The following is a 12,569-nucleotide window of genomic DNA, read 5'->3' on the forward strand; positions in this document are numbered from 1 at the left end:
AGATGAAAGGAATTTAATAAAATAGTCATTTTAACTATTGATAACGTAATTGAATTGTCATTAAAGTGAATCAAAATAAAATCTAGATTAACATGCAGATGAATAATTCACTATCATTTGTCATTATTAAGGTAACAATATGCAATTAAACTGTGATGTAACATCTTCTTATTTAAAAAGAATTGCCTGCAATCCAACTGTTTTCATTCTCTATGATCATCGCTAGATAATTGTAGGCATTTGATCAGCAATTAATTTTACTAGATATCTTACGAAAGAAAAATAAATTTTATCTTTTCCCAATTTGATGAAATGGATTAAAATCGTTTTATTGATGATGGGGGAAATGATAGACTGAATTCGTATGGCAGCTGCCACACGTCTCTTTCGTTACCATATGTTTTATTATATTTTAATCATCTTATTTCTTTCCATCTGGTTGCCGTTGACCATTATTCTATATTTATTCATCTTTTGATTTCTTACCCCCTAGTGTTAGCTAAAAAAATCAAGGCGGTTTCTTTAACTGTAAGCGCCACTAAATTGATATTTAGTTAAAAGCTATTGAATTTATTCAAGTCAAATAGTCTATTATAAATTTGAATTATCTCATTATTACTTGGACGTGTGTGCTTGCCTATGGAAGTGTGTAAAAGCGTGTAAGGTTAATCTATCTGTCATCATTAAGGATTTGAAGATCAATCAATCAATCAAATTATTCACGTCATGATCTTGCTTTTGTCACATACTATTATCGAAATTATAATATTATTCATATTAACAATCTAGCTTTTCTCTTCCGTCCATAACATAGATTTTGTAATTTGAGATTTATCTACTGTAATACTTTTTTTCACTTAATCCTATTGAAAACATGATCAGTTTAGATTTAAAATAGCTTACTACCGGTATTGACTTAAAGCTAATGGAAATCATTAGTAAATTAAGACATCTACGGGTAAGCCGAAAAAACAGATATATCAACATTAATGACTTATAAACGGAAGGAAAATTCGCAGATGGAATGACCCCTCCAAAAAAATAGATGAAAACAACATTACCATTGTTCATGATCAATTCAGTATCGTCATCATATTTCTATTTGGGGATTGTTATATAAGATCGGAACGGATGAAGAATCGGTTGTATTATCTCATTTCAAGATAAAGCAGTGTATAAAGATAGAAAATGATGGAAAGAATAGAAAATTATACAAATAGTTAATCTATTAGTTCAATCGACCCAAGTTTGAAGTTAACATTTGCATAACTTGATTTATTTATTATCCTGATAATACCGTAACAAAATAGAATTAATTGAAAAGCACTTGACACATGGCTACAGACAATAGAATAATAGGAAAGCAATTTAGTCAATGGTCATAACAATGGTCAAAGTAGATAATTGACATGTAAATAGTCGTCAGTTAGTTTTGTTTGTTAAATCTAATAACAACAAAACAATTAATCTGATTAAGCTTTTTGAATGTGGACTAACAAGTCTAGTCTATTCGCCGAAGATTAGTATAATTGAGTGATTTACTAAAGACTTCTCCTAATAAAGTAGGGTTACACTTAAATAGGAGATAACGGGATAAATTTTATTAGATAATATTGTATGAACATGTCATAACAATAGATTAATGTATCATCAAACAAGTATAGTTAACAAAAGCAGGGCACAAATCAGTGATTGGAATAGAAGTCTGTACTGCTAGGAGGTGGCTTTGTCTTTTAATTTAATTACATTTGACAATAGTGCAAGTAGCATTGTGTACGTGTTTGTAGGTTTTCAATCGAGAAAGTTTTTTTCAATCCAAGAGTCTTTCAACTGTCTAGATCGATAGTTGGATTAATTAAAACAATAACCAAATTAGAAAAGAATAGAAAGGGGATACATAAATACTTTACACATAGTCTACTTCCATTTCATACTCGGATTATCAGATAGTCAGCAAACCTATCCTGTTCCTTTGGCTAATTTAATTCGTGACCTAAAATATCGCTACTTTTTAGGTAAGATTTTATTTTTTTCTGTCATTGGAACTTATCATCATTTTTATCATGACTACGTCCGTGTGCACTGTGCTTAAACTTGCTTAAATTTTTAAAGTTATCCTCCATCTTTATACGCTTGAAATATTACAGTATTTTGGAACTACATTTCGTCTGCAGGAGATTTACATTTGTTGTGATTAACAGTATAAGTTTGTGGTAATAGCAACCGTATTTCACATATTGTTCATGAGAAGAAAGGATTTCTTTCAGTTTATCGGTTACATGATCTTCTCTATGAGCCAAAAAAATCTTGGCCAACTTTTTTAAGTAATTCTAATACTGCTAACTTAATACCGAGAATCTTTGATCGAATAGTTTAATCAGTACATATATAATGACGGATTTAATTTTAATCAATGCAATTATTGGATACATGTCTACGACAACATACTATAGAAGTGTACGTTGGAATATTGGTAGCACCAAAGCAGAAATGATTTCATTAGATAATTAAGTTGGCTTCTCAATATTAATCAGACGATAAATTAATTATATACCATTACTACTATTAGGCGGGGATAGAAGATATCTGAGAATATCTAGTCCTTTTGATGATTGACTTTAAATTTGTGCTGATGATTACTTCTTGCGTCTTCATATTTTCAATATATGCCTAGTTTCGTGTCGTATGTATCAAATTGTCCACTTAATAAATCTATTGATTTTTAATTGATGGAGCTAACCATGGCAATTCATTACCGTAGCAAAAGCCTTCATCATACTAGTATATCGCTATACCAGCTGATGGTTCAAAGTAGTACCGTAGTGAGAAAAAACTTCCAAGCTGATCGAATAGTACCTAAAACAACAAAACATATCCTGTACAGTAATTAAAATGGCGACTAATGTACCAAGCGGTACCCATTCTTGGCATGAAGAAATAAATTTAGAGATAATAACAATAATAATTGATAGGCTAAGCTATTTAGCAAATTGAAAAAACCTGATCACCAGGTTAATACAGAAAAGAATGTGCAATTCTTCCCATTTAACAAATCGGTTAACCACTGCACATAGGGTATATTATACACACTACAGCACAATGTATATTGTATTCTATTAATGACAACCATATTACAGTAAATGATGATATCTTGTTTCTATGATGAGTTACATATTTGTCAAGGTGTATGTTAGAATCTTTTCGAGGGAATTACATAACTACTGCTTACGGCTAATCTTCTAACTAAAATAATCTTGCTTTGCATTATTAAAGAGATAAATCCTTTTTCTATGTTGTATAGATTCTAATCTTCATATCTGAAATTATTTCCTATCAAGAACAAAGATGAAAAATAGCGACAAGCAACAACGCTCACCTAAATGTGCTCGCTGCCGCAATCATGGGGTTATTTCTATCTTAAAAGGGCATAAACGTTATTGCCGTTGGCGCGATTGTACATGTGCAAAATGTATCCTGATTGCAGAAAGGCAAAGAGTTATGGCTGCTCAAGTTGCGTTAAGGCGACAACAGGCACAAGAAGAAAATGAAGCAATTTACTTTAATTCAGCATCCAGTAATGCCACTAATACAGCCGCAGCATCTAATATCCTCCCTTCGATCAATCACGATGGCAGCCATTGCCGTCAGGATAAAGAATCTATGGTGATCCATCACGGAATGAAACGCTTTAAAAGAGCAGATAGTCAAGATCATGATCGTCATGGTAAGTTAAACTTAGTAAGGTATAATAAGTAATCATCTTCAATATTAATCAGTAATGTATGTATTTATGACAAAATAGTTGTTAATAATTATAAGTTAAGGTATAAGCTATATACTGCTATGTATTGGCCTGATTCCTGTTAGTAAATGCGACAATGTTGTTCAAATAGCTATCCAAGTAAATATGTGATGATGATGAACCGAAGTACTACTTTTAATGCGGTTAAAAAAATATTTCCTTCTGAGTGATTGCTCTATCAGTTGAAATATCGGGGGTAAAAGTTTTCCTCAACCGAAGTCATAAATGAACATATTTACAAAAGCATTTCGTTGAGGAATTCAGTAAAGAGAATTTATTTAAATTTGGTAACTGAAATACATAATCACTGCACTTTAAACCTATCCTCGTAGTGTATTTACAATATTTACTTTTCTTAGTCATTAAAACAGACTGTAGAATAGCTTTAGTTTAATAATCATTTTTACTTAAATCAGTGCCGTCGGCTTTCATGACTGAAAGAGAGTTACAAATTTAAAGATTTTATTAGTATGTTGCCACATATTAAAGCTAACGCACACGTCTTAGATAATTTCAGTCGACCCCCTCCGGCCTTACTATTGAGCTATAACAATTGCTTGGCATGTTTTCAAAAGAAATATAAAACATCATTTGATTCTTCTTGCTGGTACCGCGTGCTGCAAGTCGATTGAAATAATAATTATCCCCTATGGCATCTAATTCAACATTACACAATATTGTCATCATATCTTGATTAATGACGATAAAAGTATCAATCATATCTACTTTTTATACTATGTTAGTAACTTTTTCCTATTAATGATGATAGTTCATACTTACTGATAATACTAAGATTGGAAATTGATGTTTAGTCATCTATTATTTAGCAAGGTTATAAGTCAGGTGGGCTTAAGTTAACATCGTTGCCAATGTGGGTATATATTGTTTTACAATTTTTTTTATCTGATTCATTATATTCATTTCCAGTATGAAATAAAATTATATTAATACAATGAGTCAAAGATCTTTCCGTAGGTCGAACTGACTTCGTAGAGATAGGGAGGGAGAGGAAGGGGAAAAGATATTATTAGTGTTCCAAGGCTTTCCGACTACCTTATCGATGATGCAAAATATTACTCATTTCTTTATGGTTTATATATAATTTAGTTGATATTACCACTATTTCGTCTGAGAAATATTTTTGGTTATACAGCTGCTACAATACTCCTAATTGATACGTCAAGTAGTTTATAGATGGTGCGATAGGAATTGGATTGGTATACCGTTTAGTAGTATATGTTGTTCAGACTATGAAATGTACCTTTATAACCTGCAAATTACTATAAGAGAATCATGAAATCATTGCTGTTAAACATTTTCGCCAGAATTATGACTACTCTCGACAGCAGATAAGAATAGATTCAGTTTTTCACCTTGTCAACTTGTTTATCGTTAATAATAATAGTGATTAGAATAAAAATTAAACAACTACAGCGGTTAACCATTGCAATCATTTTACGCTTTTCGGCGCTTCTGCCATATAAGATTTAATTCGCTGTCATTAATCCATTCTTATATCATAGCTTAAATCAAGTCAACTTTCTTAATGAGCAGAGTAGAGAAAGAATAATCTAGATTTATCGGTTTGACGGATTTAAATTTAAAAAACTGTGAAGTAAGTGCGTTTAGCCTAGTAACTAAACTTGATTGAATATTTAAAGATCTACGGAGACCTAGTAATACATGCTATTACTAAACCAGACGTTTAAACATACAGTGTATATTAGAAAGCAATAATTTCAAAATTTTCCAACGCAGTATTTGTGGTTCGCCCTCCCTTTCTAATATCCTTCTAATCCTACATAATTCTCTGAGATGATCGTTTGTTATTTTCAATCAACTCTGATACTCTGTTTAATTAAACAATGCGGTAGAAAACAATCATAGACCCCGTCAAGTTGGCCAGACAATCGAGTAGAGTTTAAATATTAATATAAATTGGATTAAAGGATTTAAATTTCACGTACATTGTTTATGATTATTTTGCTTGTTCCACCCGTTTTTCCTATACATTCTTCTCGTACATTGACTTACAAATCAGTTTATCATGTACGTATTCATCAGCCAGAATAAATTATATCTAAAGGATTAAACGATGAGTACTAGATATCGACCATAATTCATATCTCAATTGTAAGTTGTAAACTATCTCAAATATTACTATGAAACTATAAGAACAGATTAGATAAAAGCAGATCGTTTACTTGAATGAAAAGATTATTTGTCTAAACAGGTAAGAAATTGATGGCGTTAGGGCAGCCACACGATCTAGAACAACAAAATGTCGTATAAATTTTAACTTCGTCGATCAGCCTGAGGTGATATTCAAACACAAATGATCAACAATCTCTCGACAATTGTTTTACCAGGTGGTTAAACTTAATCAAGACAACAGAGACAACATTACGTAAATTATACTTGCTATTATTTATTATATAATTAAGCCCTAACAATAAATCAAAATAGACACTATTACTTCATTTGTGATAGTTTTCACAGAGGCCTAGGGGTGGAGTATACACACATTACCGTAGCTGCTGATTATCCATTTTTCTATAGTTATAGACATATCCAGTAAAAGTATGTCATAGCGATCATACTGTTGTTGCACAATTCATTTTAACTTAGCAGAAAAATTAATGTAGTAAGACAGTCAAATGTTATGCCAATTAAATATGTTATTAGTCTAATTTTTAACCTCAAGAAATTTCTCAGTTGTAGTCTTAACCGTAATTGTTAATAACCCTGGTTGTTAAATATTACCCTTGAAAGTATGAATATCATCATATCAGATCATAAAATATATTGTATAGATAGTAGATGACTTCATTTCTCTTGTGAAATTACGACAACGTTGCTGTTGTTGCTGTTATAATTATATAATTTATTGTGGTTGTTCTGCCTTTAACAATAGTGTTGTTAAAGGAAATTGCAATGTAGTTACTTTGAATAGTAATATCGATACAATTTCAAATTCAAAAGTTTTCTAAACAGTACCCTTACGATAAAAGAATCTACATTTTCTCGAATATTTCTGTCCTTAAACTAGATTAGAGTATGATGCAATCATCTTGGGATATTGTTTGCGATTTGAAAGTGGTTACAACATCAAGTAATTTTTTCTTAAAAATAGAGAGGGATAAAAATATGTTTTATGGACAGTAATAATTAATCTTTGATTAGTTTACGCTAACTGTCAAATATTTTCATATACTGCTTTATACCGCCACTTATCGCTATTTTGCTACGTCTTACTAGTGTAAGACGAAAAAAAGAAGGAAAAATTTCAATAACACCGGTGTTACTTCGACCGTGACCAACTTTTGTCCTTTCGGTCCTTTACCGTTTCGAAATGTAGTTAATACTAGACTAAGTTACCGTGGTTGAGAATTTAAACGAGGTACGGATACTTTTCAATGACTAAAATCAATTTATCGCACCAATAGTATCTGAAGGGATTTATAATGGTAAAATTAAAGCTTTCTCTAAAGTCTATGAAATGCGAACGTTAATTAATATGAAAGAGTTCATAATTAGAGAAAAAATTGATAGCTAATGGAGATTATACTTAATTTAGGTCAATTATAGTATAAATCATTTTATTAAGCGTTAAAATAGCTATATAAGATGTGTAATTACATCATACAAAGAAAACCTTATTTCATAAATGGTCAATTTAAAATGACGGCAATCAATTGATTTGAGTCTTTACAATCCTTAAAGTTACTATAGTAAGAAAGATGGATATCGTCTAAAACTCTTACTGTCCCATTAGAGTAGGCGTAATGTAGATGTTTGCTATGTTAGTTGTGGCTAGCCTCTTTAACAGCTCCATTTTATGCTCTATCGAAAAAGTAAGCATGATTTTGATAGTTTTATACTAAAGTACCATCACAATCAATTGTATTCGTAGCTGACTGATGTAATCAAATTCTTCGCTTTCTCCGTTAGCTATTGCTACGCTTAGTACGCGTAGCAGATAGAATTTGGCTGTAAATTCTAATTCAATCGACAGAATGAATGTTTAGAAACATTCAGTTAAAGAATGCAATTCGCTGATACTCTATTTTGACTCATTAAAATAACAGTCTGAACGTATATAACATTATACAATCAAATAGTTGTCAAACAATACTGTTGTATACTAATTGTTTCTTGACATCGCCGCCTTTCTTTCTTTCAGCTTTTGTATGCCTGTCTTAACGGTTAGCGTGTTGTTGTCAACGTCTAACCAATATACTACCATCTATAGCCTGTCTCGATAAAAGCTATAGAAAGTAATTATTAATCCATCTCTATTGTATCGAATCATTTTGCTATTGCACAAACAAATTACCGAAATTAAGCAAATGATAAACGAATTGACTACTGTTGACCAAGTCGTAAAAAAATCGACGATATTCTCTGGACTGAAAATTATATATACAACACTACTAGCATGCCATCTAATACCCTTAATCACATATGACTCTATTCACTACTACTGTATTATTGACAGCACAAAATTAGAATGGCCCTGATTTGTATCTTCTTTCTTACCAGTATATCTTCGTTGCGATACCGTTTTCTTATTGCGCTACTGTGATATAAGTTTAAAAATAATAGGAGAAATTATTCAACAATCTCCTTCTTAACATAGCTTTTCTACCTGAAACTACTAAACTGAAGGTAGCATTCATTATTCTTTTAATCCTATTCCTTATATATATATTATTTTAATTTGATATGATTAGATTTAAAACGCACTCGTTTAAATGATAAAAGCGACGGGAGTGACGATGAAAAGATAGATAGCGACTACTCAGATGAAAGTTCTACCAAGGATAGAAACAATTCAATTCTGTCACCTCAGCAGCAAACTAATGGAAATGGTGACAACAGCAATAGTAGCAAGTCCGATTCTAAAATGACATTGATGAATGGAAGTATGTTAGTTGGTGTCAACGGTGAAAATCGATCTCATGATTCTCCATTGAATGTTCTGTATCGTGTTTTTCCTCATCGCAATCGTAGTTTTCTTCAATTGATATTACAAGCTTGCAATGGCGATTTAGTTCAAGCCATCGAACAAATTAGTCGTAGTCCAATTAATCGTGGCTCCGGTTTACCACCATCGCAGTTGATTTCACCAACGACAGCACCCTATTTGGCTTCTTCATTTGTTCCACCAACATCCTTATCAGCAAGCAGTCAACCAATGCGGTTATCTTATGGATCGGATAGTTTACTAACGATGGTGAATCCAAGTTATCCACCCCATCTGCCGCTAAACAATTTTACTGGATTTACATCACGCGATATGCAGTCACAGCAAGTTTCTCATGCCTCGCAAGGTTTGCATTCACGCAATTGTTACCTTTGCAACCTTTATGGGCAACCAAAATAATATTATTGAGCATTTGATTAGAAAAATTGTACGAGTATCTGCAATTTATACTTTGTATTATTCTGTATAGTTCCAGGCCTAACAGCAGCAATGATGTACTGAAATCAACAAAAAGTGATACACAGTCATCCAAATATGAATATTGAAATGAACGAATTTATTACCGGCGTGGAAGAACAATCCAAAAATCGCTTAGATTTTACTCCAATACAACCAACTTATCTTACAAATTTCTTAGTTTAATTAATTAGTCATAGCAAGAATGTATTTAGCGCTAAATGCTGATATCAATGAAATTTTATGATAGTCTTATTATTGAGCTGATTGGATTTCTAGTAATATTAGCGGTATAGTTATAATAGTATTTAAGCATATCATTAGTACAGATTGATTCCAGTTTACGATAATGGGTACTGTATAATAATTATATAATTATCGTATCGGTTTTATATATTCTCTACAGAATATGATGGTTTTCCTTTGCCGGTATTTTATGGCTTAAGTTAAGACATTGGTGTGTAGAGCCGTAGTCATACACATCTTTTCCTAAATTAGAGAATGGAACGCTGAATATTAACGCTTCTGTCATCAGTTTCAGCGCTGATGTGGCAAATCTTTTGAAAAGTCACAGTCACTGTGTAGTGTGTGCAGTCTAAATAATAGTCAGTCATTATATGATTATATTGCAATATCTGTCTATCTTTAAGTGCTAGAATAAGTTGAAACTGAGTGATTCTGCTAACTTTTTTTCATCAAATACTTCATTTTTATTAATATATTGCAATAATCCTGGCATGCAATGATTATTTTAATCGAATTTAGTTATAGCAGTGGAATTATAGGAAATGCCATTGGTTTCGTAATTGTTATCAGCTTACGTACCGTAACCTATATACCATCAATAATTCTATTAGGCACTGGATTTTTGCCATCTTATCTAGAAAAATTGATAGATTTAGCCCTTGATTATTATGTTCGCATTAATTATGGTGCCAATCGACATAAAAGTTTGTCAATCCTTGTAATATACATATGCATTACCTTATTCATTTATATATATATATATATATGTATATGTATATATGTGCATATATATATATTGACGGCCAATATATTTATCTTAAATATTATCCGAATATTTATCTGTATACAATTATATCTACCACAGTACAAGCTAATATACTCATCTATCTCATTTGAACATGGTTTTCTTTTAATCATATTATATTAACTATCATTTCTATTATTGCTGTTTCTCGGCTACAGCAATATAGCCAACTATAATCTGATCAAATGACTACCCTTCTATTTGCCATTTGATCACTTTAGATCATAATAAAAATATCAAATTAATTAAATTGCTATCAATCATTTCAATTATATTCCAAATAGATAGTACTGGTTAGGATAACTTTGATAACATAACATTAAATAATGCAATTATTGAAATATAATGGTAATCAGTATGATAAGGAAACATATCCTTAGTATAATACGAAATTAAGTGGGAAGACGTAGACATTAAGCTAAATTTATTATAATATTATCTACCAGGATCTTAGCTTGCAAAGAGTGAGTTTATAGCTAGCACTTTATTCTTACTATCTAGTATCCTGGATAACTCAAAAAACTGATGATTTTATCGTTATCAAAGAAGAGACCAAGCCACATCTATTTTCGATTGATAATGGTTAAAAACTCATTCATTACAGGAAGTTTACAGCTATATGGTACAGCAATGGTGTGCTATAGACTACAGTAAATAGTGAAGGAGAGTTGTACGTATAAGAGCATTGAGTTCTAATTGAAATATCGGCTGCAAGAAGAAGGAATAGCTTCTCCATAGTTTAGAACACAAGCCAAATATAGTTTGTCGTGTATAGCAATTACGGTTTCCGATATTTTCTACAGTCGTTTGCTATTACATAGCCTGTTATGGTATATGTTGTATCTAATCCTTCAGTGTTGTTTTCTAATTGATTCATATCCTCTCACTCCTTCATCATCTCACACAATTTAGTCTAGCCTTGCAACACGCGCGATTGCTGCTTTAACATTACCTTTCCTAAGTAAGCAAATACATATATTCCGCTGTTCTTTCTCTCACTATTTTCCTCGTTCACATACTACCTTTCAGATTATAATGGCTATTGCTGACCTACACCCAAGGCTAGAAATCAATCTCACAGAACCCTCAACATCACAATAAGCACAGGATTTCGTATAAGGGAATTACTCTGACAGTGAGCAAGTTGCAGATGACACAGCCACAACAGCAAATTAATATTGTAAAAGTCTTAAAATAGTAACTAAATATACTTCCTTTTTAGCCGTTGGCCAGGAAATTAGATTTAATGAAAATATAAATCAGGGACTTGGTTTATCTTTTCTAGTATTTTAAATTTGCCTATGTTCATTTCATTCTTAAAAGTATGTACGGCAATTGCGCACTAATTTGCCTCAGGATAATTTTTTGAAAATTCTTTGCTGTAATAAAACTATAGCTGAAAAATTTTATCTAATTTGCATCGTTGACTCCAATTAAGCTGTAATGTTTTTAGTCGATAAATAATAGAATTAATAACATGTCAAGGGTAAAGCGAAAATATAACTTATCTGCCCAGATCACATGTCGTAAATATCAGGGCTATTTACCTCAAAAGAGCAAACAATTGCAAATTTTGCTTAAGTTCGGATTGAAATATGTCAATATAACATATAATACTACTTTCGAACCTGTATTATTTAACCCATTCGTCGGAATTTAACTTATTCGAGCTATTCATTATATAGTTAGTAAACTACGGACAGTGCTGATGAGTGAAGTTCTGTAAGCAACTCTGTAACTGTGTCTATTAAGATTACTTCAAAGCTATGAGATATTTGTCACCGTAATCAAAATCGTAGTTGCGGTGGTAACACTGACTACTGTATCTAGTCTCACGACGTAAGGTAAATGGTGCATGAAGATATCGTAGCAAAAATGGTAGATTATCATAATTACACAACACTGACTGTTTATCGTGAGAGCGATGGTGTTAATCGTGCCAATAATACACTCAATGTTCTATATTTACGGTGGTTTTATAGATGTTAGATCAATTCAAATAAAGAAGCAAAGTTAGCTAGAGATATTCTGGACAAAAATTACCATGTTGAATACAATAGAATGCACTTGAAACCTTTGAACACTTATCAAAAAACACTTTCCCTTTCAGAATTATGCAATCCGGATTAGAATTACAATGCTTCGCTAATAAGATAAAACCTTCAAATTCGCGAAACTGCGAGGGTATGCGAAAACCTTAAGCTCGCTGGAAATAAAAATTAACCTAGTCAATATTGGATTGATTAAGAGGTTTATCCAGCTATTAATACAGT

General features: G+C 31.7%; 2 protein-coding genes across 2 annotated transcripts; both read left to right on the forward strand.

The window, feature by feature from the left end:
• Window positions 1–3,369: 3,369 nt before the first annotated feature.
• Window positions 3,370–3,540, forward strand: TRIADDRAFT_9574 (uncharacterized protein; the record flags this gene model as incomplete). The annotated part of the gene is made up of 1 exon (XM_002114842.1): window positions 3,370–3,540. A coding segment is annotated over one exon (171 nt), but the record flags the coding sequence as incomplete, so codon positions are not given.
• A 4,772-nt stretch (window positions 3,541–8,312) lies between these two features.
• Window positions 8,313–11,589, forward strand: TRIADDRAFT_58832 (uncharacterized protein; the record flags this gene model as incomplete). The annotated part of the gene is made up of 5 exons (XM_002114843.1): window positions 8,313–8,343; window positions 8,536–9,135; window positions 9,652–9,674; window positions 11,209–11,257; window positions 11,519–11,589. 5 exons carry the CDS (start codon window positions 8,313–8,315, stop codon window positions 11,587–11,589), a joined length of 774 nt encoding a protein of 257 aa, XP_002114879.1.
• Window positions 11,590–12,569: the final 980 nt, after the last annotated feature.

This window comes from Trichoplax adhaerens, genomic scaffold (assembly GCF_000150275.1).
Source record: "Trichoplax adhaerens TRIADscaffold_9 genomic scaffold, whole genome shotgun sequence".
NCBI classification, from domain to species: domain Eukaryota; kingdom Metazoa; phylum Placozoa; class Uniplacotomia; order Trichoplacea; family Trichoplacidae; genus Trichoplax; species Trichoplax adhaerens.